General features: G+C 36.8%; 2 protein-coding genes across 2 annotated transcripts in view; one reads left to right on the top strand and one right to left on the bottom strand.

Annotated features, from left to right (window-relative positions):
- The window catches only part of LOC113517257 (uncharacterized), a 321201-nt gene that overhangs the window by 290161 nt on the left and 4158 nt on the right, over nt 1-26882 (bottom strand). The window lies entirely within an intron of this gene.
- Nucleotides 1034-3620, top strand: LOC113509832 (UDP-glycosyltransferase UGT5-like). The gene is made up of 4 exons (XM_031910892.2): nt 1034-1940; nt 2690-2909; nt 2988-3207; nt 3293-3620. Exons 1-4 carry the CDS (start codon nt 1044-1046, stop codon nt 3597-3599), a joined length of 1644 nt encoding a protein of 547 aa, XP_031766752.2. The 5' UTR covers nt 1034-1043; the 3' UTR covers nt 3600-3620.

Here is a 26882-nt window from a genome sequence, read left to right as displayed (position 1 = left end):
TTTTGCTCTCGATTTCGTTAACAAAACCTGGATTTATAATAATCAATTGAAGTAAGTCTACAGAGCTAGCGTACACGGATATGCTCTGTCCTATATAATAGGTATTATATAGGATATGTTAGATTTTTTTAACCATTGAGCGACTATATAAAGAGGTAAAAAACAAAAACAATCAACAAACAACCAGAGGGAGACTGTACAAAAGTCGTTTACTTGAGTACCTCTGTCCCATTCGTGTTTCAACCGTAAAGCAGTTGCGTTTGTATGGCTGTGTTTCGGTTTGAAGGATGGGATATGGCGTGAATTTACAGGGTACAGAGGAATAACAACTGAGTCCTCAGGAATGGCAACGCATGTTGGGTATCACGGGCGAAACAGTATACTCTGTTATGTCCATGGTACTGCTCATGTCTATAGGCGACGGTTACCACTTTCCATCAGGTGGGCCGTCAGCTTGTTTGCCATTCTAAGTTGTATAAAAAAATAATCAAACTGACCTTCATATTTATAATATTAGATATTGGGAAAGATAGTAGGATCATCTATGGTCATCCGTCACCGTCATATTAATTTAAATTTAAAACAGGGTATCGCACCTACATCAACATGGTCATATCGCTCTGTCTGCGACGGACACACGTTTAAATTTTTACATGCATGACTTTCACGGACGAGGGTCGAAATGGTTGAATGCAGAATGTGCGTGGGTGGGACCTTTGCGGAGTGCGAGGTGCCGATAGCAGGTGATTGATAGAAGCGCTTTTTCTCTTCAACCGTGAAGCGGCGATTGATTGTCGATGTCGTACTGTAAAAATACAAACCGTTCATCTTGTACGCGATGTTATGGATGACCGGAATTTATAGTCGACTTCAAATTGTATGGAACGATGAGTTTTTTAGACAGAATGACACTAACCAAGTAAGTATTTCATCAATGTACATAAAAAATATTACTTTTATTTTATACGTGCACATTTAAACTATATAGATACGTGCCTTAGGTTGTGATATATTATTGTAAGAACATTAATCAAGTTCATTTAATGAATTACTTTGGAGAAAACAACATTCAGTTGGAAGTGATAGCTTCTGTGAACAAGATGTTTGTTCGTTTCCGCATTATCGTCGAATTTATATTACTTTCATTAACTATGGCAAACGGCGCACGTATACTGGCTGTGTTCTCAAACCCATCGTACAGTCACCACCAAGTTTTTAACTGTTTAGTGGACGCTTATTTGGAACAAGGACATCAAGTTGTAGTCATCACCGCGTATCCTGTATATCCCAAGGGACAAGTGCCGAGAAATCTCACACAGATCGATATAAAAGAAATATCACTAAAAATATGGGATGAAGAAATATCGAAACCAATAGCAAACAAGGAGAATAATATTGTTACATTATGCACTTATTCTTTGACGTCATTCGTAAAAATAGTAAAAAAACAATTTGAAATAGAGGAAGTGAAAGCAATTATTGAAAATAAAAATATCACATATGATTTGATAGTAACAGAATCGTTAATGAAAACGAACTTAATGATATCCCATTTCCACAAAGCACCTGTGTTAGAAATCAATTCGTTTGGGCCAGTGTATAGGGACATGGAAAATTTTGGAGCTCCGGAACAACCTCTCCTGTATCCTAACTGTATGCGAAAAAGATTAATTAATCTTACATTATTCGAAGAAATATCAGAATTACATGTTGATCTTAGTTTACAAAGATTAATCTACAACGTGCTATACTTAGGTTCAAACAACGCCATGAAAAATACGCCCGAGTTCAATTCAGTACCCGCCATGGAGATTTTGCAAAACAATGCTCAAATGTTATATTTGAACACACATCCTATTTGGGATGGCATCCGTCCAGTACCGCTTTCCGTAGTTTATATTTATGGGATACATAAAAAACCATACGAAGAACTACCCAAAGTGAGTATTATTATTACGAATTAAGCGTTACAAGTTCAAAGAACATATAAGCTTAAGATTTACCAAACATTTAAAAAATAATGCTTACCAAAATGTATATTGGGTGTATGGAATGTATGGAACATTGCAAAATCTATATCAGTGTTTCCCATCCTTTTTTGTGTCATGCCCTACTTGAACATTTCTAAAATTTTTATGCTCCCATACATAATTTTTCCCGACAAAGTTTACTTGACGACTCTAATCGCCCAGTTGATGTTTTAGTAATGTCAAACGAAATTATAGCTAATAAATATTTACAGCCTTTTTTTACTTACTTTTTTTGTTAAATTTGGCACCGATATCTATTCGTAGCATTGCATTTAAATGGCTCGGAGGAAAAGTGTTAAAATCGCTTCGAGTCCATTTTTTAATTGTCCCCCCTAACTATCAAATTGCCCCCCTGTGGGGCGTGGGCTCTACGTTGGGAAACACCGATATATATTCTTACTTTTCTCAAAAAAAAGAGACTTCTTGATTGACTATTTGTACAGTAAATATATTTCGTGAAAAATGAGTATTAAAAATGGTGTTTGAGAATTTTTTTATTATTTTTCTAAAAATATAAAATGTAAGATGATATCGTAAACACCAACAATTAATAATTTAACAATTTTAACCAACAGTTAAGAAATAGGTAGTTAGATATATGCAACAATAATTTTAATAATAATGTATATTTATTTAATCTGACTACTTCTTTATTTTAGAATATTTCGTCGTACTTAGAAGCTTCAGTCAACGGCGTGGTTTACGTATCATTCGGTACAACAGCAGATCTAAGCTTGTACTCGGCTAAAATACAAGTATTACTCAATGCGTTTTCGAAACTGCCGTATGATATCCTTTTCAAGTGGCCTAAAGACGAACTGCCAGGAAAGCCTGATAATGTTAAGATAGCTAAATGGTTTCCGCAAGCTGATCTTTTGAGTAAGTTTTCTCGTACGGTATATTTTTGAAAGAAATATCTTAAAATACTTAACAAATATTATAAATGAACTGTTACAGAACACCCCAAAGTAAAAGTGTTTATAACACAAGGAGGTATACAATCAACGGATGAAGCTATCGATGCCGGTGTGCCTCTAATTGGGATACCTTTAATTTGGGATCAGTGGGCGAGCACTGAAAGATATATGCGACATGGAATAGGAATAAAACTTGAAATGAATACTATTACAGAGGAACTGATAATTAACGCAGTGACTACTATAATTAGTGACAGTAGGTTGGTACAAACGAGTTCAGTATATATGTAAATTCTTGCGGACATGCTTATATATAATAATCAATCAAAACTTCACTCATTTCAGCTACCGCCGGAACATAGTGAGACTACGTGCGCTGCTGTGGGACGCACCTCAACAACCGCTGGAACGAGCCCTCTGGTGGACGCGTTACATGCTGCGCCACGGTGGAGCAAGCCATTTGCGCGCGCCCGCCGCCAACATGTCCTACGCGGAATTCTTCGAAGTGGAGCTGTTTTTAATACTATTTGCTTCTAGTACTACATTAATTCTCTGTACTATATTTATTTGTATGAAATATTTAATACCAACTTTTAATTTCGGCCTTGACTGGTTGAAATGCAAATATATACACGTTAAATATAATATATAAAAACAGAAGCCGTTTTACTTATCAGTTTATAACAATTTACCAAAATAATGAAAAGACTACATTACTTAGTCAAGATCCTTAAAATTTTACATATACTTTCTAAAATATGCGACTGAAACCTCTGAAATATATGTACTAGTCCGTTCATATTCGTATTATACCCTCAGGGAGAGTCTAATTCGGCGGATTATGCATAACAAATCCTATTATAATACGTGAAATGTAGCTTTCTATCCCCAGCTAATCTTTCCAGCTGAGACCGCTTGATTTAGACTAACTAGTTTATTTACCTACTAAACCTTTTTCCAGAGCGTCCTGGTCTTCTCTTGCCACCTGTTTACCACTTAAAACTTAGAAATATTGACAAATGGATATCAGTTTCGCGTGGGCGGAACCGCGAAATTTCCTTCTATCATTGTATTAATCAACTATCCGAGTACGTAACAGTTTAGTGCGTGCAATTAGTGTATACAAATTGCTTTACCCACACTGGTAGTGCAATCACCGCCGAGAGTACGCCCATGTGAACACATGTAATGTGTCTTCGATCGTGTTGGATAGGTACGCGTACGGTCAGGGCTTCCAATCAAATCAAATGGTTTCACCGAGATTAAAAGCTTCGACCTATTTTGTATAACGCCCGGTTTAATTTAGACTATAAAAGTAAGAACAGGAAACAGAACTGAAGCCAACACAGATAGATATAGTCCAACAAACTTCATGTGCTTTTAACAAAAAAATGAATTTGAAATTCCTATATGAAACATAATATAGACTTGTAAAAAGGTTTAAAAGTTTCACAAAAATTGGATTACAGAGAGTATTTGCAAATGGTTTGGTACGAAAGATGATTACATACTAGTGTCAATTTTTGGCTTTAGTTTTTGATTTCACATAGTATAATTTGGAAAATGTTTGATCATTGACAAAAACAGGATTACAGATGGTATTTTAAAAAAGATTTGGTACGAAAATTGATTAGATACTCGTAATACTTTAAATTTTTGGCCCTAATTTTTAATTCGACAGAGCATAAATTGGAAAAATTTAAGAATTTACAAACACAGGATTACAGACAGATTTCAAAATGGTTTGGTACGAAAGTTGATTAGATACTAGTATCAAATTTAGGCCTTAGTTTTTGACTCGATAGAGAATGATTGACACCAACAACATTTTAATTCAGAGGAGGTTTTACTATCGATAAAATAAATAAATTTGTTATGTCTACACTCCATACGATACAGCGTGATACCGTGATATTTCAATAAATTAGCCTGGATGTAAAATCTCAAACTGACCAGGTGATAACCCTAGACATTAGCTTTAACTGCTAGAACAGTCCAGTAGTATTCACTAATTGGTATACACTATTAAAAGTATGAATAAAATTTATGCGAAATTTTCTTTCAAGTTAGGTTTAGTTATACGCAAGTAAATGAAGTTTCCATGATTTGTACTTATAATAAAAAAAGTCTTTTTTATGAAACAAATTCAAGGAAAGAGCATATTCCTTTTTAAAAGGCCGGTAACACATGCAATGCCTCTGATATTGCGGGTGATCACGGGCGGCGGTAGTCACTTACCATCATGTCAGCCGCATGTTACAAAAAAAGAACTTTAAAGGACAAACATGCCGACCACTCAGCTGAAAGTTGTAACGATTACCTACATCTTAGACATGAACATCACAAAACATAATGTAGTACCTTGGTATGCGTGCATTGCCATTCGCAAGGACTAAGCTCTTCACCTCCGTATCTTGTAATTTCATTGCCAAATGTTAACTTTAAGCTTAAACACAACCACTGCAAATAGCCGGCAGCAATAATAGGATTATGGTAACGAAGCAGCTCAGTGTTCGAACTAGTTGAAGTTGCTTATATGAAACCTTTTTATTTGGGGGGAAAGGGGTTGTTAGTAACGGGGATTAGTAACCCCATTTACTAGCAATATACCCTATCAAGTCCACTTCTTCGTGGTTCCCCCTGGAAACCATCGTGATTGATTCATTAGTGAATTTGTCACGACAGGCTAATTGATCTGCTTCATCTTCGCTTATCATCCCTCACTGGTGCCCTGCCCGTGTAGACCGACAACGCAGATGGGGTAACCATTTCATTCTCTATTCATTTAAGGGTTTTCTCTTGTCATATCTTTGACCTCCCTATATGACATGACTCTTAGTATTTCCATTATCTGTCCCATATGTTTCCTCGTTCTTTCCATTCCTCTTTTGCCCTCTATTTTTCTTCTACTATGCTTTTTTAAAAAGTGTCAGGTGGCCCAGTATTTTGCCTTTTCTATTCTCTATTCCAACCTAACCATTTCGTCTACCATCCATTAAAAAAAAGCTAGATTGTTTATTGATACCAAATTTGCTACTCGTATACTCATGAAATTAAATTAAATTAAATATTTAATTACATGTACACGTAAACGTAGTTATTCAATTTATACCTATTTACATATTTTTAATTAAATATGTACATGCATATATTTATATGCACGTTGTATTCTGCATGGGTGCCTTTATCCCACTCGAGTTTCCGCAGCAAAGTAGCTGTACTTGCATGGCTGTATTTTAATTTAAAAAGTGCAATATGGCAGTGAAATTACAGAGCACAGAGACATAGAAATAACATTTTAATACTCGGGAAGAATACTGCGTGAACATGTGCATCATAGCGTACACTGTGAGATTTTAAATTTCACACTTTCGCATTGCGTGGTTTACGATTCATGAGAGACGGGAATTACAAGTACGCGATCATTTAGGTAAACTATGATTACTTGAGTTATTTCGATGTTTCAACCAAAGAGACTGGGGGGAAAGAGATTGTTAGTAATGGAGACTGAGAATCCCATTGCTAGCAATATACCCAACCAGGTCGACCTCTTCGCGGTTCCACCTGGAAACTATCATGGTTAATTCCTGATGAATTCATCATGATGGGCTAACTGGCCTGTTTTCATTCTCATCTATCACCCATCACTGGTGCTCCGCCAGCGTATCCCGTTAGCGCAGGCGGGGTTACCATACCATTTTCACCCATAAAAAAAAACCAAAGAGACTACCATGATATGTTTTCCGAAATTTCGAGGCCAAACGAAAGACAAATTTGATGTTACAATTACATAAAACATACTATTTGAAAACATTAAAAATGTTAATATATCGTTCTTTTAGACTTTTCTAGTAGGATTTATGACGAATCAAATGTTAAGTTCCATTTACTGGGTCAATTTCGGTATTAACAAATACACGAATTTAAAAAATTCTGAATTTCATTTCAAGTTAGACCCCTAGATTACAACTCGTCTACGACATTAAATTTACTCAAAATAATTTTATGAAATATTGCTTAACAAATTCAAAAACTTTGTTATAATTTTTTATATACATAATAATTATTTTGTTACAAAGTAGTTCGAGGGATACAATCCAATACTAATCTCTCTGGATTACGTGCATTACGTGGATACATATCCATAGCTTTTGAAAAGATGTCACGATGTTGTTTAACATGAATACAAACCTGAAATATAGGGGGGAAAGGGATTATTAGCAATGGAGTTCGACATTGCTAGCAATCAGGTCGACCTCCAGAATTCGTCACGATGGACTAACTGACCTGCTTCATCCTCATTGATCATCCCTAATTGGTGCCCCGCCGGTGTATACCAATAACGCGGGTGGGGTTACCATTCCATTATCACCCATTAAACAAAAAAAAACCTCAAATATATAAATTGATGGCATAGTTAATAATCCAAATTACAGAAACAGTTTCAGATAGGCCGTTAGTTTAATTGCCATTCCGAATTCCATAAAAAAAAATTGCAACTTGTGGCTATTTCTGGCATCGCATCAATTTGATTAATATACGAACAATATTAATTGAAAATCGAAAGGTATTGATAACTCAAACCGCAATGGTCGCTCTGTATTCCGAGTGCTGAGAATACCAGTCGTCATCAATCATAGACTACAATGCGGATGATAGACGGCCTGTCTATGGTTCGGACAGGAATGGAGGGAATTAGCGACACCCACAAACTAAGACTTCAGTTGATCGGATCAATAAATTGTCTGTCCGTGCGTACGAAAAACGAAATACATTGGTGAATTTTATTAAAATTGAATATGAAACAAAAATACGCACAGATTCTGCACGTGTCACTCGACGGTTACCGCCGGGGGGCACATAACATTCAATACGCCTACATAAGGGGGAACTGACAGTTTATTTTCCAAATATCACTGTCCAGAAATAACTTTAATTAAATTTAAATATTATGATAATGTTCGCAACTATTATCGCACATTTTCCGGGCGGTGGCTCCGCTTTCGAACGAGGTTGTTAGCTTAGCTCCGATAGTGAAAACTTTTTGTTGTTACTTCCCACGGAGTGTGACTCCGGCGCCCTGCCAGCGTCACGCACGACTGTACTTTGTATGGTAATTTTCTGGTAATGCTGTTTTTAAAGAAAATTGTTCTTGTTATTATACAAGAAAGGGATGACTATATAACCCCCATTGCGTTTGTAATAGGTGTATTATAGGCAGCACATAAAGAAAGCTTTAAAATTTAAAAGCACGCAGATAGGTACTATATGCGGTTCAGATCCGGATATAGACGTAAGCCATAGCTCGTTGGCAGTGTTTCGCAGTAAGGTACTGAAGACAATGTAGATTTGATGTTATTGCCTAGTCTTGCTTTATATTTGTATTTTGCTGATCTAAAATTATACTATGTAATGAGGGTTGAGCGCTGTTGTCTGAGATACAGGTTTTATAACCTAGTTCAGACACAGATGTTTAGGCTGATCCAAATGTACAAATGAATTCGTACCTACTTTTACTGTAATTTGGATTTTGTAACAAAAAATATGTAATTATAAATTTAATTTATTATATTAATTATATTATGATATTTATATGCATGTAATCTGTAGTCAATGTTGTGTACGCCTGCTATAGGTATGCATAAACAGCAACGCTACACAAAATGTTAAATTTGTTATATTGTTAATTTAGACTTTGTACAAAAGTCGATTGCTTGGATACCTTTGTGTCATTCGTGTTTCAACCTTAAAGCAGTTGTGTTTGCATTGCTGTGTTTCGGTTTGAAGGGTGGGATATGGCGTGAATTTACTGGGTACGGAGGAATTACACCTGAGTCCTCAGGAATGACAATGCATGGGGGGTGTCATGGGCGAAACAGTATACTTTATGTCCATGGTACTGCTCATGTCATGAAACTAAAATATAATTATTATAATATTTAAACTGTCAATCATGTATTTTTTATTTCAGTCATTAACTGTCTCTCCATTCAAAGGTTGCCTGGAAGAGATCGCTCTTAGCGATAAGGTCGCCCATTGTTTTCTCATTGTGATTATTTCTTGTAATTGTTTATATTTATAATAAGTTTACTATTGTAATCTTTTGGAAGAAACAATAGAGTATCTATCTATCTATCTAACTGTCCACTGCTGAACATTATTCTTCCCCTTAAGGGGAGTTTTGCCAGTAGTTGCCACGCTTGGCAAGCGGGTTGGCAATCGCAGTTAGACTTTCACATATGTTTTAAGTATAATGCTGCTACCCATCCCTTGACCATATGCTCCCTTAGTCACCTCTTACGACACCCACGGAAATGGAAGGGGAAATTTATACCATATTATGTGCTAAATTGCCAACAAACAGTTCAGAATGTATTCATCCCAAATATACATAAGTACATATAACCATTTTCATATATATGTACTATTATAAACGTGGATTACTTTCAGAATTCTTTAATAATAAGGGACGGCATTCGTTATAATGCGAGGTCCCCGGTCCCCGACTTTTTAAATGTCAGACCTACGCGACGTGTGTTGCCGCGTAATTAATGTTAATGGGTTTTGTTTTATTACTTTCAGCCTTTGTCTTTTTTCATTTCAGACCCCGTAGACTTGTAGACAGATGGAGGGATATTATACAAAGGATAATTGCGAGTAAAAAGGGGAATACACTAAGAACAAAACATCGAGAGTCTGACGTGACGTACTGGTTCATTTTGAGGTTTTCCCCAAAGACTACAGCATGGGGATCTTCAAAAAGGGCGTAATAATGTTTCCTTAGGGTTGGCAACGTGCACGTGACAACCCTAGTGTTGTAGACGTTTATAAATTAGGGTTACCGTTAGACCGTTAGACGTTTGTTTTTTGTCAGCAAGTAAAAATAAAAGTTAATCATTAACTATATTTTTTTTTTATACAACTTAGAATGGCAAATAAGCTGACGGCCCACCTGATGGAAAATGGTAACCGTCGCTTATAGACGTGAGCAGTACCATGGACATAACAAAGTACACTGTTTCGCCCATGATACTCCCCATGCGTTGCCATCCCTAAGGACTCAGGTGTTATTCCTCTGTACCTAGTAAATTCACGCCATATCCCATCCTTCAAACCGAAACACAGCCATGCAAACACAACTGCTTCACGGTAAAAACACGAATAGGACAGAGGTGCCCAAGCAATCGACTTTTGTACAAAGTCTCCCTCTGGTAAAATGTATGTCTCCGAATGCACAATTTGTAGATTCGCTCGATGTTCGGACGAGTGGGGTTACTTTTGAAATAAATTCCAACAGATCGATATTGGAATTGAGATGTTTCGCATTCTCAGATTGCAATGCTAACGACATAATTGTTCCATATTGTTCTGATAGATGCTAATTAGTGTAACTTGTCAATACAAACTATTGTAAACCGATCCCAATTATAACCTAATTCCTATTAGTTTACGAGTGCAATATAAAATTGTCATTGGCAATAAATTGGATCGGGGGGAAAGGGATTGTTAGCAATGGAGGTTGCCAGCCCCATTGCTAGCAATATAGGGTATATTGCTATATTAGGTCGACCTCCACGTGGTTCCCCCTGGAAATCATCGTGAACAAGTCTTGTTGAATTCGCCACGATGGGCTAACAGACCTGCTTCATCCTCACTTATCATCTCTTACTGGTGATCCGCCAGGGTATACCGATAGCGCGGGCGGCGTTACTACTCCATAATCACCCATTAAAAAAATATAGATTAGATTGATATTGATATTAGATTCAAGTGTTGGCCTGCTGGTCAAGATTACGCCGTTTAAGACATATTGTCTGGGTCTCTATACGGATTATCTATGGTTCGGGCATACTGAAAAATCGCTGGTGTAACGTAAGTGGTGGCTACGTGTCCTGTACAATAATATTTTTAAGATGATGTTGAGACTTCCCCACTTCTGTAGCGTCTCAGAAATGTTCACACAAGCGCGGATTAATGGTTTCCATGCCATCATTCGTAAGAAAGTCTCGTTAATAGTGAAAAGAATTCGGGAAAATGACTAGTTCATTCTTAAAGTGATAGTTTACAAATCTGAGGATGTCCATGCAACTGTGATAATACATTTCTTCAGGACGATGACTAAAACACTTGGGTACCTCTGTCCCATTTGTGTTTCAACCGTGAATCAGTTGTGTTTGCAGGGCTGTGTTTCGATTCAAAGGGTGGGATATGGCGTGAATTTACTGAGTACAGAGGAATAACAACTGAGTCCTCAGGAATGGCAACGCATGGGGGGTATCATGGGCGAAACAGTATACTCTGCTATGTCCATGGTACTGCTCATGTCTATAGACAACGGTTAGCACTTTCCATCAGGTGGGCCGTCAGCTTGTTTGCCATTCTAAGTTGTATAAAAAAAAATCTAAGGAATAAAGAGAAAACTTTTCGGAAATATCTAAAAAATAATTGCATTTTTCTTTCGACCTACAAACAGTTCTTGGCTGCTTATTCAACAGCTTTTGACAGGACGGTTGTCGGGTCAGCTAGTATACAATATATTCAGATAAATAAATCACTTCAACATATATGTCCTGTCTCGTCTTGAACTCGAGACGAATGGTATGCGATGCTTTGAGGCACAGCTATCCCGCCTGGACACTGTAAACAGTGTGTAGCGACTGGTAAACTATCTGGGTAGGGTTGAATACTTCACAAGTAATAAATCATGAGATACAAGGACCAACCCTCGTTCACGTGAACACACTGTAACTACAATAGTTGTTTGCAATTTAGTAACTCACGGTCGAGCTGTTTACCGGTGATTACGACTGGAAACTGTACATCACTGTTGATAATTGCAATATTTTATCATGATTCTACTACTGTAGTTTCAGAGTTTTTTTTTTTTTGATAGGTGAAAATGATATGGTAACCCCGCCTGCGCTAACGGGATACGACTCCATCAACTGCTTAACCTGTAAATCGTAAAATCTACAACGATAACTCACCGCCCATCAATCCGCATCAAAAAGGTTATCTTAAAAGTCTTGCTCTCAGTACCCACTTAATGGGGGGGAAAGGGATTGTTAGTAATGGAGACTGAGAATCCTATTGCTAGCAATATACCCAACCAGGTCGACCTCCTCGCGGTTCTCCCTGGAAGCTATCATGGTTAATTCCTGATGAATTCATCATGAATTACAGAGCTAACTGGCCTGTTTTCATTCTCATCAATCATCCTTCACTGGTGCTCGGCCAGCGTATCCCGTTAGCGCAGGCGGGGTTACCGTATCATTTTCACTTATCAAAAAAAAAAAAGTACCCACTTAATGATGAAACCCAAATTCTTTACCCATATAATTATATATAATATAATAATCGACTGCAAACCTTGGCATATGCGAGCGTACACCAAAAGCGCAACCGCAAATGCTTGGGAATCCAAATCCAGTACATTGAACAAAAAAAAACAGTAGTTAACTGGAAAGACACCACCGTTTGAAGCTCAAATATAAATAAGTGAACAGGATTATGTTCAGATTATATACAAAGTCGTTAGAGAAAACAAATGGCTGCCGTGAAACAGTAAAAAAAAGTATATCACCGCGACGAATTAATGTGATCTGAACCAGTGATGCTGCGCGCGGTTCTTAGTTTATTTATAAAGTTGAAAACTTTTAACGTGACGCAGTTGTGTTTGCATGGCTGTGTTTCGGTTTGAAGGGTGGGATATGGCGTGAATTTACAGGGTACAGAGGAATAACACCTGAGTCCTCAGGAATGGCAACGCATGGGGGGTATCATGGGCGAAACAGTATACTCTATTATGTCCATGGTACTGCTCATGTCTATTGGCGACGGTTACCACTTTCCATCAGGTGGGCCGTCAGCTTGTTTGCCATTCTAAGTTGTATAAAAAAAAAGAAAAAAATACAAACCAAAACTTCCTTCTTTTTGATGTCGGTTGAAAATATAGAAATAGTAATCTCATCCCTATTCTACGAAGACAGGTAGAAAAGAAATATCCTCGTATCTAATAAGCGGATGGGAAAATCCCCCGAATCGATACCAATAAAATTATCCGACTAATAGAAATAGTTACTGACCAATCAATTTGCAGGTACCGTGATCTCGGCATTCGGCAACGAAGCGAGCTTTGATACCGTCACGTACGGACGCACGGATAATATTAATGTTATTATATCGGATATAATTATTAGGCCACAAGATACAGGTGAAACGCAGGGAAAAACCCATTTAGTTTTATACGAGCCTAATACATTTATCTACTGGTGTGTAGGTGAAACGTTAGAAATATATTTTTTCTATTAATATAATAAATGAGAAAGTTTGTAAGCACGGTTGGATGTTTGTTACTATTTCATGCAAAAACTACCGAATGGATTGTAATGAATATATATATATATATATATATATATATATATATATATATATATATATATATATATATATGTGTGTGATGGTTACCGTAGCCTATTAACGCCTGCAATATCAGAGGTATTACGCGCGCGTTGCCGACCCTGAAGAAACCTACTTAAAATCCCCCCCCCAGCCTCTCATTTTTTTTCTAGGTCGTTTACCGCCCTTTAGGCCTGCAGCGCCCACAAGGGGGCGTTATTACCCACTTTGGGAAAGGCTGATTTACAGGTTTTTTTTTTAATTCAGAACAATTAATATATACTGGCGAAATCGCGAGTAAAAACTAGTCTTTCTTAGACACAATAAAAGTATATTAAGATAAAGGCCATCCCGAGGTCAGAGCTAAACGCGTTAACCTTTGTTGGCTTCGAGCTAAGTCACGCTAATTGTATGCTCGAGAAAAGAGAGATTTGTCTGGACAGAAGGAAGACTATTACTGTCGATACAAGCTGTGATTAAATGCTAAGACATACCCCAGTACCCGGTAATTTATTATACATTCTATAATGGATATATTTAAACGAATTCCAAACTGACCTGTTTCGACAAGTCATTCAACACTGTTATTCCTTTTCCTCCTTAATACAAGGGGGAAAAAAATTTAAATACAAAAATACTCATATAAGCTTAAATAGCAAACTAAAATAGCAAAAAAGTTGTCGTATAAAAATTAACGACGGAACACAAAGTTCATAAAAAAAAACATTTATTGTTAAAAATTTCGTAAGCACACACTATATTTTAATATAATAACTACCGATTTAACTCGCTTGTAATTAGATCGAGAAAGCTTGACTAGTTTCGAGATCAATTCGAGAACCTTAATCATAAGCGGCGTTAACTGTGCGCCTCGGGCCGCTGTGCGCGAGTTGCAGGCGCTCGCGACATCGTCACAGATAAGAAAGACGACTTTCGGGGCTCTTCGGGTATGAACGACAGGACTCCGTCTTTCGCTTCGTCTGCCCTGTTATTATCACTGACTCTGTTAGCAAACAGTCGTGTACATACAGTGCTCACAGTGTTGCCATTCATCAATCTATTCATATTAGCTCGCAGTAAAAAACACATACTATTTCAACAGGTTTTACAAATTATATTTCAGTGTTTTCTTCCTTACAAAGGTGAAATCCAAATTCCATCATGTACCAATAATCCCCAACACGACAGAACCAAAATAAGTATCATAGTTAAGATGTGACAAACTTCGTTTTCATACAAGTTTAGTGACTCGTCTATCTCTATTACATCTGTGTTCAATTCCATATAATTTCTCGTAACTGTTTGTCGGATTTCAGCCAAAATAAGCAATAGACAACACAAACATGTCCTGTGTTTTATAACAATTAGGTAATTATTAAGATTAGTAATGCTTTCATTGAAAATAGCATTGAAAAACAAGACGTTTACGACTCTGATGAAATATCGAATGGCAACCCCACCTGCAATGTCGATATACAGTGGTGGTATACCAGTGAGAAATAACAGGCGAGGATGAAGAGGGAGACTTTGTACAAAATTTGTTTGCTTGAGTACCTCTATCCCATCTGTGTTTCAACCGTGAAGGAGTTGTGTTTGCATGGCTGTGTTTCAGTTTAAAGGGTGGAATATGGCGTGAATTTACTAGGTACAGAGGAATAACACCCGAGTCCTCAGGAATGGCAACGCATGGGGGGTATCATGGGCGAAACAGTATACTCTGTTATGTCAATAGTACTGCTCATGTCTATAGGCGACGGTTACCACTTACCATCAGGTGGGCCGTCAGCTTGTTTGCCATTCTAAGTTGTTTAAAAAAAATAAAGTCAGGTCACTTGGTTTATCAAGAAGTTAACATTTCTTCAGAGTCGACAACGTGCATGTTACAGCCCTAGTGTTGCAGGTATCAGGTAGGAATTGAGATTGTTCACCATCAGACGATCTGTATGCTAGTTTGCCACCTCCGTAGTTTAAAAAAAATGGGAATACTATCTACGTGGAATTGACCCGATTAGTTATAAATAATTTATCGACAAAATATCGAATTTAATTAATTACTGTAAACAATAACAAAAGATGAAAGGATAGGCGAGAACTGCGTTATGCATAAAACACGCTCAGGCAAGTCCCCTTAAAATCGAGTTCCATCAAATTGTGTTCAGTGGTGCGTGTAGAGAGATATACAATAATGCTGTTTCATTATTAGAATGTAGGTACAAATTAATAATTCGACAGACAAACATCAATAAAGGAGACGATTCGTCAATTACCACTAAATTGGATGACTTCGCACGGCCGAAAGGGGCAGGGGGCGGGAAGCGGAGGGCGGAGGCGGTGGGATCAAATCAAGATCAAATATAATTAGCGCATACCAGTTGCAAATAATATTTTCAAAATTTACAAATTTATAACATAAATAATAATGTAGGTAAGATATTAATTTTAATGTAGTAAGTAAATTTGGTCGGGAAAGCGCGCAGTCAGCGTCACGCTCGCGTCACAGCCACTAAAGATTAAGGGTCCCGAATAATTCCAAAACTAGTAGAGCTTTCTCGATGAAATCACACGAAGGTTAAACCTGTAGCTAAAAATATAATATGTACTTACGATACTTTTAACAATGATATTAATTTATTAGCCAAAAATGAATTTCATTTAAAATCTTTTATTATGAAGATTCGCAATTATGCTATGATTGTAAGCACAGCAAACGTAAATAATTTATTGAGCGTTTAATAAGTATTATTTAAATAAAATAAAATAATTTATTTCAAACAGCATATATTAATTATTTAAAGTATTATTTTTGCACCATATTTGTTATGCTTTACATATAAACACTAGAAATACTTTCTCCTTTCGAATTCTCACGGTTGACTGGAAGAAATCCCTTTAAGGGATAAGACCGTCTGTGTACTGTTTGTTATAACCTAATATCAATAAATTAACGTACAAAAGCATAGAAATAAATAAATAAATAATTTATAAGATTTTACTTCGCAAAAATTACTCAATTTTAAAATCATATATTTATACTTAAATGGATTTTATTCGACCAATGCACCGCCATTTTCTCTCTGTATTTAGCACTGCAGTCGACTGGTGGAGCTATCAGGCATTAAGTCCGTGCTCTATACATTTTTAATGTGTACAAAGAAATAAATAAATACATAAAAATTACTTCAACCGTTCCCGCCGTGTGCCCCGGCATAGAATGGGTCCTACCCATACCTTTCCAGTGGGTGTCGTAAGAGGCGACTAAGGCCGAGAGATGGGCAGCAGCGCCCCTCTTAAAATATCTCTAAAAGCCTAACTGCGGTTGCCAGCCCGCCTGCCAAACGTTACGACTACTAGCAAAACTTTCCTTATGGGAAAGCTCTTATGTCCTGCAGTGGGCAGTTAACGGCTGAAATGATAACAACAACCGTGACAATATTAATACGGGGACTAATTAATTGTCAAAATCGGTTTTGAATTTACTAAAATAGCGCGTAACATACAAAAAAAATGTTTTAGTGAATTGTGACGGTCGACCTTTTTGAAATTGACTCACAAATTTATAAGAGACTCGAATACGTCGCGGTGTGTGTGTGTGGTGATACGGAACCGATGTTGCCAGTAGATAATATTCAATACCCACGTCCAAAAATATTCCAGCAAACTATATTTAGACGGATAAGTCGTCGAACTATTTTTATACTTCCATCCCATCTCACATACATAACTAGATTAACAGAAATATTTTTCAGAGCTACGTGTTTATAAAGGTAAAATCGGAAAATGTAAAAAACTTTGGGTATCTGTCCATCTGTCCGTGATAATATCAAAAACAGTTGTAACATTTAACATACATACATACATACATACATACAACCAGAGGGAGACTTTGTACAAAAGTCGATTGCTTGGACACCTCTGTCCCATTCGTGTTTCTACCGTGAAGCAGTTGTGTTTGCATGGCTGTGTTTCGGTTTGAAGGGTGGGATATGGCATGAATTTACAGGGTACAGAAGAATAACACCTGAGTCCTCAGGAATGGCAACGCATGGTGGGTATTATGGGCGAAACAGTATACTCTGTTATGTCCATGGTACTGCTCATGTCTATAGGCGACGGTTACCACTTTCCATCAGGTGGGCCGTCAGCTTGTTTGCCATTCTAATTTGTATAAAAAAAAATACATTTAATTTATTTATGTTAAAATAATCGACCATACACACACAGTTCTTGTTCTACAAAAACAGAACAACTCAAACCGACTTCAATTGGGTGGAGGAGGGGGAATTGTCAGTAATGCATACTACCAATCCCATCGTTAGCAATATAACCTGTCAGGTCGACCAGGTGGTTCCCCTGGAAACCATCGTGCTGAATTCCAGGTGTATTCACAAGATGGGCTGACTAACCTCTCTTTTCATCTTCACCTATCATCTCTCACTGATGCTCCGCCAGTGGATACCGATAGCGCAGGCGGGGTTACCAATCTATTATCCTTTCTATCATTAAAAAAAAGAAAAAATTCAATTGTGGCAAAACCAGTTATTTTGTTTTAAAGACTAAACTACTGAACAGATTTTGATAAAATTTGTACAGGGCCAACCTGTAAATATATCCTTTCAGAAAAAGATAAAAAAAAATTCAAATCGGTATACAACTGACGGAATTATAAGGTAACAAACACAGTAAAAAGGGAGAAAGGGATTGTTAGTAATGGAGACTGAGAATCCCATTACTAGCAATATACCCAACCAGGTCGACCTCCTCGCGGTTCTCCCTGGAAACTATCATGGTTAATTCCTGATGAATTCATCATGATGGGCTAACTGGCCTGTTTTCATTCTTACCTGTCACCCTTCACTGGTGCTCCGCCGGCGTATCCCGTTAGCGCAAGCGGGGTAACCATTCCATTTTCACTCATCAAAAAAAAACACAAGTAAAAAAATATACAATCTAATGCAGAATCTTTCTTTTTGAAGTCGGTTGAAAATGATACCTATTGCTCTAATCGATGATCATGGTGAATCATGATCTAATCGATCGTTGTATAAACAATAGATAGGTGGTGTAATCATTTCCATAAAATAGTTATGTGATATTCATATTTATTTATTTATTTGTTATAAGTTACAATAACATCACTTACATATTACATCCTTTTTTTTTTTAAATCGTTTCCAAAGCATCCTGATTTAAATAATATTCAATCATCGTAAAGGCAAGTCTCAATAAACATAACACTGATGAAAGGAGGTAATATTTAAATGGATTGGATGAATGGATCCGATCAATTAGTGTAAGTAACTCCCATACAAAGTAAGGATATTTAGGTATCCCTAAAAAAGCAATTTCAATAGAGATAAAATTAACATTACTAAGTAGGGGGGAAAGGGATTGTTAGTAATGGAGACTGAGAATCCCATTGCTAGCAATATACCCAGCCAGGTCGACCTCCTCGCGGTTCTCCCTGGAAACTATCATGATTACTGATGAATTCATCATGATGGGCTAACTGGCCTGTTTTCATTCTCATCTATCACCCTTCACTGGTGCTCCGCCAGCGTATCCCGTTAGCGCAGGCGGGGTTCCATTCCATTTTCACCCGTCAAAAAAAAAAGAAAAAAAAAACTTACTAAGTAATCTATTTATATAATATATATCTTGCACTTATAAATTATATATATAAGACGGTTATAAATGTTGTGAGAAAGGGTGGACTTATCTCTAAAAGAGATCTTTTCCACGTAATATAATACAGCTAGAAAGCATGTAGTTAAAGTACACGAGAACTGTACGAACGACATCAACACTTATACAACAAATAAACAGACAAAAAGACACACAAACAACAGGTACAAATAAATAGCTAAATGAAATATTAATATATAATATGATATTACATAGATATATAGATAGCGGCTCCTATTACCAGCAACATTGTTTTTTTTTTCTTTTTGTTGTTTTAATTTTTTATTTTCTTAATACTGGTAATAAAGGTTATCTATCTATCTATCTATATTTTCAGCCGTCAACTGTCCACTGCTGGGCATAAGCTTTCCCTATAAAGGGAGTTTCATCATTAGTTGCCACACTTGGTAGGCGGGTTTGCAACCGCAGTTAGGCCTTTGTGGATGTTTTAAGAAGGATACTGCTGCCCATCCCTCGTCCTCGCTTAGCCGCCTCTTACGACATCCACACGAAAGGAAAGCGTGGTCCATTCTATGCCGGGACCGACACGGCGAATATTATTACATATATATTACGTAGATACTTAAATATAATAGCTACCTACTTTTTTTTTTTGATGGCTGAAAATGGTATGGTAACCCTGCCTGCGCTAACGGGATACGCTGGCGGAGCACCAGTGAAGGGTGATAGATGAGAATGAAAACAGGTCAGTTAGCCCATAATGATGAATTCATCAGGAATTAACCATGATAGTTTCTAGGGGGAACCGCGTGGAGGTCGACCTGGTTGGGTATATTGCTAGTAAAAGAATTCTCAGTCTCCATTACTAACAATCCCTTTCCCCCTACCTACCTACTTATACAATAGATGTTATAACAAATTAATATACTACCTACAATAGAAATTTAGTTTAAAGATTTAATCTAGTTTAATTTTTATCATAAAACATACCAATATACAAATAAGTGATATTTTAAATACGGGTAGTTGAACTGAATGCCTAAACCAGTGATTCTCAACCACTGTGCCGCGGCACTTTTGTGTGCCGCCAAATTTTAAAAGTGTGCCGCCAAATTTTGCAAATATTGAAAATTTTTGTCATAAACTATTTATGCAGTGTGTTATAGTAAGTAAATAATTTTTATCTTTTTCTTTGTGTGCCGCCAAATTTTGAAATCGTTAAATATATGCCGCAACAAAAAAGTTGAGAATCATTGGTCTAAACAAAGAATCTCAAACACCCAAAAAAAAAAATACACGTACCTATACGAGTACGTATTTAAATTTAGAACGCGGAATTATGTGTCAAACACAGATGTGTGGGATATATGAGAATACGTCAAGCAGAATTGTTTAATGCTTCGCAAAAAATACATCGATCTTAATGACAAAATTGATAGGGGTCCAACAAGGGAGAAAATTATATCGATTGAAAAACGAAAAAACATACCTATCTGTTTATAATTAGGCAATATAAAGCGAGACGTATACACCAAAAAAAAAACGCAAAACGACTCAAAGAACGTCACCTTTTAAAAGTCAGTTACAAAAATCCACACAATCTATCCAAAGAGCTATCTTTGGGGAGATTTAAAATGATCAAATAAATGTTACCGATCAAGTGTCTATTTCACGAGCTATTTCTCGTTGAACGCGGAATTTGTAACCATATCGGTGTGGTCGTTAAGCTCGTGCAATAAAGTGCATGCTGCCGTAATCGCTGCTCCCATTACAACACTACTTATTCCACAAATATCTCGACTAGACACGAAATAATACTCTCCAACGGTGCCATATTAGCAATGATTTCGCAAATACGTTGCGAGGTGTAATTTATCGTGAAACATTATTTCCGATCAGCAGTTGTAGAACTAAATGTTTTAGATACCTATATTGACATGTTCGCTTACACTGTACTAGTTTAGTAGTTTACCAACCAGGTCAACAGGTGTTTAGTCGTTAGACGTCAATATTAACTCTTGCAAATTTACAAATTTAGTTTTCGCCCCATTTTATTATTCAAATATGCTTGGATGGTCTTAAAATATCACCAGCCCTGACTGCGGTGTCAATCCTACCAAGCGTGGCAACTTTTTTTTTTATACAACTTAGAATGGCAAACAAGTAACAAATAATAGGTGAGAAATTATCAATGCAGATAACTTTGTCCATAACCTCTCTGATTTCGATATGACACATTTTTTTATACAACTTAGAAACTTCCTGAGGACTCAGGTGTTATTCCTCTGTACCCAGTAAATTCACGCAACTACAAGCAATACCCCCCCCCCCCCCCCCCCCCCCCCTATAAGAAGAGCCTTTCAGCAGGGATGGATAATTAACGGCTAATATGGTATGGTAGTAGTTACCACGCTTGGCAGACGGGTTCACAACCACAGTTAGGATTTGACGGTTGTTTTAAGAGGAACGTTGCTGCCCATCCCTCGTCCATTATATTTTCTTAGTCGCTTCTTACGACACCCACAAGAAAAAAAGGGGTAGCCCATTCTATGGCGGGACTTAGAAACATATGGCATACAACATAGTAAATCTATGCTTACTTAATATTACAAAAAAATTATGAAAAGTGTAGTTTAATTAGGAGAATACTTGAGCGTTAAAAATGTTATGGCACGACAGAATAAGGTAACATTACATGGCTGTGTTTCGGTTTGAAGGGTGGGATATGACAATGAATTTACACGATACAGAGGAATAACAGGACGAAGCAGTATACTCTGTTATGTCCATGGTACTGCTCGTGTCTATAGGCGACGATTATCACTTTCCATCAGGTGGACCGTCAGCTTGTTTGCCATTCTAAGTTGCAAAAAAAATAAACAAACAAAACTCACTTACACAATTATTTTGTATAATAGTATAAGAAGGATTAATTGCAGATACATAAGTGGGGGACAAAAATGAACTTTATATAATGTGTCCTTCGGTCGTTTTATGAGAAAAGAACATCTCATACCGAATCTAAACTGTTAGAACACTCATAATCATGTAATACGTAGTTCAACTCCATCTAGTAGTAATACTATCCACATGTGACCTCGATTAACCAGGTTATCCCTTCACTATACCACCATAAACGGACTAGATTCGACTTACGTGTACTAGCAAGCATTTTTTTTTATAATCTATTCAATTAGCTATGGGAGTTTTGTCAAATGATATGTCAACGTCTTTTGTAATATCCTCTTTGATCTATAGAGTACAGAGTAGTTTACCTACAACATAGATATTACAAAAAATATATGAGCTAAACAGAAATACAAAGGGAGTCATAATACAAAAGTCGTTTACTTGGGTGCCCTCTGTCATGTGTTGGATGTTTCTACCGGAAAGCGTTTATGTTTGTAAGGCTGTTTCGGTTTAAAAAATGAGATATGGCAATGAAATTACGGGGCACAGAGACATAACACCTTAAGCCTCAAAAATGGCAAAGCATGAGGAGTATCATGGGCGACTCTGTTACGTTCATGTCTATAAGCAACGGTGACCACTTTCCAACAGATGGACCGTAGTTTGGGGGAAAGGGATTGTTGGTAATGGGGAGGTTAATCATCATTGCTATCAATATACCCTACCAGGTCGACCTCCACGCGGTTCCCCCTGAAAACCATCGTAACTAATTTATCGATGAATTCGTAACGATGGGCTAACTGACCTTCTTCATTCTCAGCTATCATCCTTCACTGGTGCCCCGCCGATGTATACCGATAGCGCGGGTGGGGTTACCATTCCATTATCATCCATTAAAAAAAAACAGATGGACCGTTAGGTTGTTTGCCATTCTAAGTTGCGTTAACAAAATTACTTTGGATTTCAATATCGACGCCAAAAACTGACTCATTAATGTCCCTAAGTACTCTGCCAACATAAATAGAGCAGACGGTGTTACCATTTCATTATCATCTATAAAAAAAATCATCAAATAATATTTTTGCCCGCAATTCTAAGAGTTGAGCAAAGATGTGTCGCATCGCCTGTAAAACGGAAGTCCATTATGGCCGACGGCGCGCGCCCACCTCAATTCGTTTCAATTACCAAATTGCAAACTGAAATTTCTTTAATTTTCAATTTGTTTATAACTAGATATAATTTAGTAAATAGACCTTGAAAGTGAAATATAGAATTACTACACAATTTTGTATATATATCAGAATTTCTGGATTTTGATGTATTTATGTTTGCTAGTTTTTCACATTTGTAATAAATACTATTAACTGTATCCCACAAATTCGATCACGCGGAACACGTTATTTTTTTTTTGCATACAGTTTGCAATCACATAATGGCTGACAACTTTGCTTGTTGAAAAGCAGTAACTGTTGCTTGGACATAGACATGAACAGCCAGCGTCATGGACATCACGAAATAAACTGCAATTGTTGGTGCATGGGAACCAAAAATGTTGTAATTTTGTAAAGATTGAAAATACGACAAGATCTACTTATGAATGAATGAAATATATTGCCAAAATGCGGTACAATAAGATATTATAAGTCTATAAAGCACTATTACAAGAGAATAATTATGGAAACATAAACATTTATTTCATTTTTATTGTCGAGTACCACAGAAAAAATAAATATTACTTACAAGGCGACACGCTCCGTTCATTTATAAAAGGCAATTTCTTTTCCCGCCGTGTGCCCCAGCGACTGTTTAATATTACAAATTTATTCCTGCTAATTCGCTTTCTCTCAACAGTTCCTATTACAATTTTTAATTTTACCTTATTTCCGAAACATCACATCAAGAGAGATTCCCCTCAGGCTGTTACCATTACTCTGTCATTAACCGAGTATAAACGTCTCTCATCATTTAAGACTATCAAATGTCATCCTTCAAACTGGCTGTCACGGAAGTCATCTAGACTTTGGATGATTTCCGTGACAGCCATGCAAGCTGTTTCACATTAAAAATATGAGTAGAAACAAAAATATTCACATACGCGACTGACATAATATCCCTGTCTACTTCGCTAGGCACCCATATATCACTCGCAATCAACAGTTCGGCTTCTCAAGTCGACCTCCACACGGTTCCCCCTGGAAACTATCATGATTAATTCCTGATGAATTCATCATGATAGACTAACTGATCTGTTTTCATTCTCATCTATCACCCTTCATTGGTGCTCCGCCAGCGTATCCCGTTAGCGCAGGCGGAGTTACCAATCCATTTTCTTCTAACAAAAAAAAATTGGCTTCTTTATTTTGGTTGTATAGAATTTGTTATTCAAATTTTTCTGTTTCTTATTTAAAGACTTTCGTGGAGTAGTAGTTTAACACACTACCTCACCTTTTAATGATTACAAGTTTAATCCCTGTTTAAATTGGTCGTGTGTTTTCTGTGTTTATCACTTATCTAGTACATATTATTAACAAAGGGGACTGTACAAAAGTCGATTGCTTGGGTACCTCTGTCCCATTCGTGTTTCTACGGTGAAGCAGTTATGTTTGCATGGTTTCGGTTTGATACAGAGGAATAACACTTGAGTCCTCAGGAATGGCAACGCATGGGGGGTATCATGGGCGAAAAGTATACTCTGTTATGTCCATGGTACTGCTCATGTCTATAGGCGACGGTTACCACTTTCCATCAGGTGGGCCGTCAGCTTGTTTGCCATTCTAAGTTGTATAAAAAAAAATAAAAAAATTATAGCTCGAAGTATCTAGTGGATAGCTCAAAAAGCTCGTTAACAAAAGTTTGCTCTAAATAACTAGATAATAAGATACGAAGAATAGAAAAATAAGATCGTTTCAGACTTGATAGCACTGCACTGATATCGTTTTACAGTATTATTATTATTCTGTCAGACCATAATCTTTCTTCACTTATCCCAATTATTTGGGTTCGGCGTAACATGATTTTATTCATACTTGACTTTTGGCGTTTCGTTTTACGATCGGCCGTCTGCCCGATGTCAATCCTCCTTAAGAATGCATTTGTTGGTGGTATCCACCATCTACGGTATGAAGGAAAGAATGAAAAAAGGAGAGGAACGTAAAGGTCAGAAACTACAGTAGCTTAGGAGATCATCGTGTACCCTTATTCTAGAATCAGATATATTACTAGAGGAGAACACCATTTATTATTCTGTCAAAAATTCCTTGTTATTAAATGGAAATTCTATTTAATTTAAAATAATTACATAGATATTATATAGGTACACACAGTCATTTGCCTTGCGTACCTACGAACCCGGAGCTACAATTGAATAATCTAGAACACCTGAAACTAATAAAATCGTGGAAAGGTCGAGCCGGTGCATGAAATTTGAGACATTGAAGAGAGTTATGGGCTGTGACTCACTATTGCGACCTTAAAGGTCTTGAGTACGGTTCTAGCCGATTCCAAAAACCAATTTCTCATCTTTTCGATCTAAGAAAACAGAATTAATCTATGTATAAAATGGCAGGATATGGAAATATAGTTACCAAAATATAAAAATACTAATTGTTATATTTATAATGGCAACTATAGATTGTCTACGTCAATATGGAACGCACCTCCAAATTTTCATTTCAATGTGTGTGACCATATACAGATGCGGTGCTCTGTTCGTGTTTGTGAGGAAACGTCTTCAGTAACGATCCGGCCAGAGGAATATTATATTCCTTGATTGAAACCTTGTTAACATTTTCACTCACACATTTTTAATCCTTTGGATTTTGAAACGTTACGTACATTTGTTATGTACTATGTTTTCGTAGACAATCAATTCTTTATCTGAAATTTAGATTGCAATTAAGCGTTTTTTTTTTCTTTTGAGATATGTACATATACAGTCGTAAAACGTCCATTCCACAATAGTATTTGCTATTCATTTTGTCAGCCGTGAATAATGTTGTCTAGTTAATCTACTCTGAAGATTCCTTCACTATATCTTCACTGCCTGCTTGATCCGTCTATAATTATTCAAAATCAACTTAAAATGGCAAGAAAGGAATAATCCCTCTTTCAGTATTTTTAAAATTGAATTAATTGCAATCAATATCAATACATCTTTTTACTTAAATTCTCCGGGCATAAATAAACCGTCGAGTAATCGTGCAATGAGCGCCTAGCTCTACTAGCTAATTGCAACGAAGCGCGGTAAAATCAGGCTGTGGATGTTGAGCAAACGAAGGGCGATTTCTCATTGATACCTACCTAAGTATATTATTCTTTTCTAACCGACCTTCGTTATTACAATCGAGGTAATGATTTGCCAAGTTTAATACACCTGCGCATTTTATTCACACCGGGCAATTTTCACGGTACAATTAAACGGGCACGAGTTTACGCGTGCCTAATTTTAAAAGTCGATTTTATGTAATCCATTTGCGAGCAAGAAAGCAAGTAAACGGTGAATTATTTACTGATAAAATGAATATTCAGTAAGAAAACTGAGATTATTTCGAAAGTGGAGTTAAGTATTCCATTTAATGCCGGACTACAGACTACAAAAGTCTTCTTGGCTTTTTAATATGATTTATGTATGTCTTACTGTCTTGCCGTGTGGTTTTAGCATAAAATAGACCACCCCTTCCTTTCTCGTAGGTGTTGTAAGGGAACTTAATGGTCAAGAGCCGGGCAGCAGCGTACCTCTTAAAATATCACCAAAACCTAACTGCGATTGCCAACTCGCCTACCCAGAGCGGCAACTATTGACAAAACCCCCCTTATAGGGGAAGCCTCTGTTCAACAATGAACAGTTAACAACTGATATGATGATGATGTCCTAATGGAATATAGAAGGTGACACCAGGAAATGAAATATATTTTTTATTACTATTATTTATAGATAGATAGGTATTCTTTAATGTTTCCTCCAAAAGATTACAATAGTAAACTT

Source organism: Galleria mellonella, unplaced genomic scaffold (genome assembly GCF_026898425.1).
Source record: "Galleria mellonella isolate WM207_F2 unplaced genomic scaffold, CSIRO_AGI_GalMel_v1 utg54, whole genome shotgun sequence".
Taxonomy (NCBI): Eukaryota; Metazoa; Arthropoda; class Insecta; order Lepidoptera; family Pyralidae; genus Galleria; species Galleria mellonella.
This window is presented reverse-complemented; position numbering and strand designations above follow the sequence as displayed.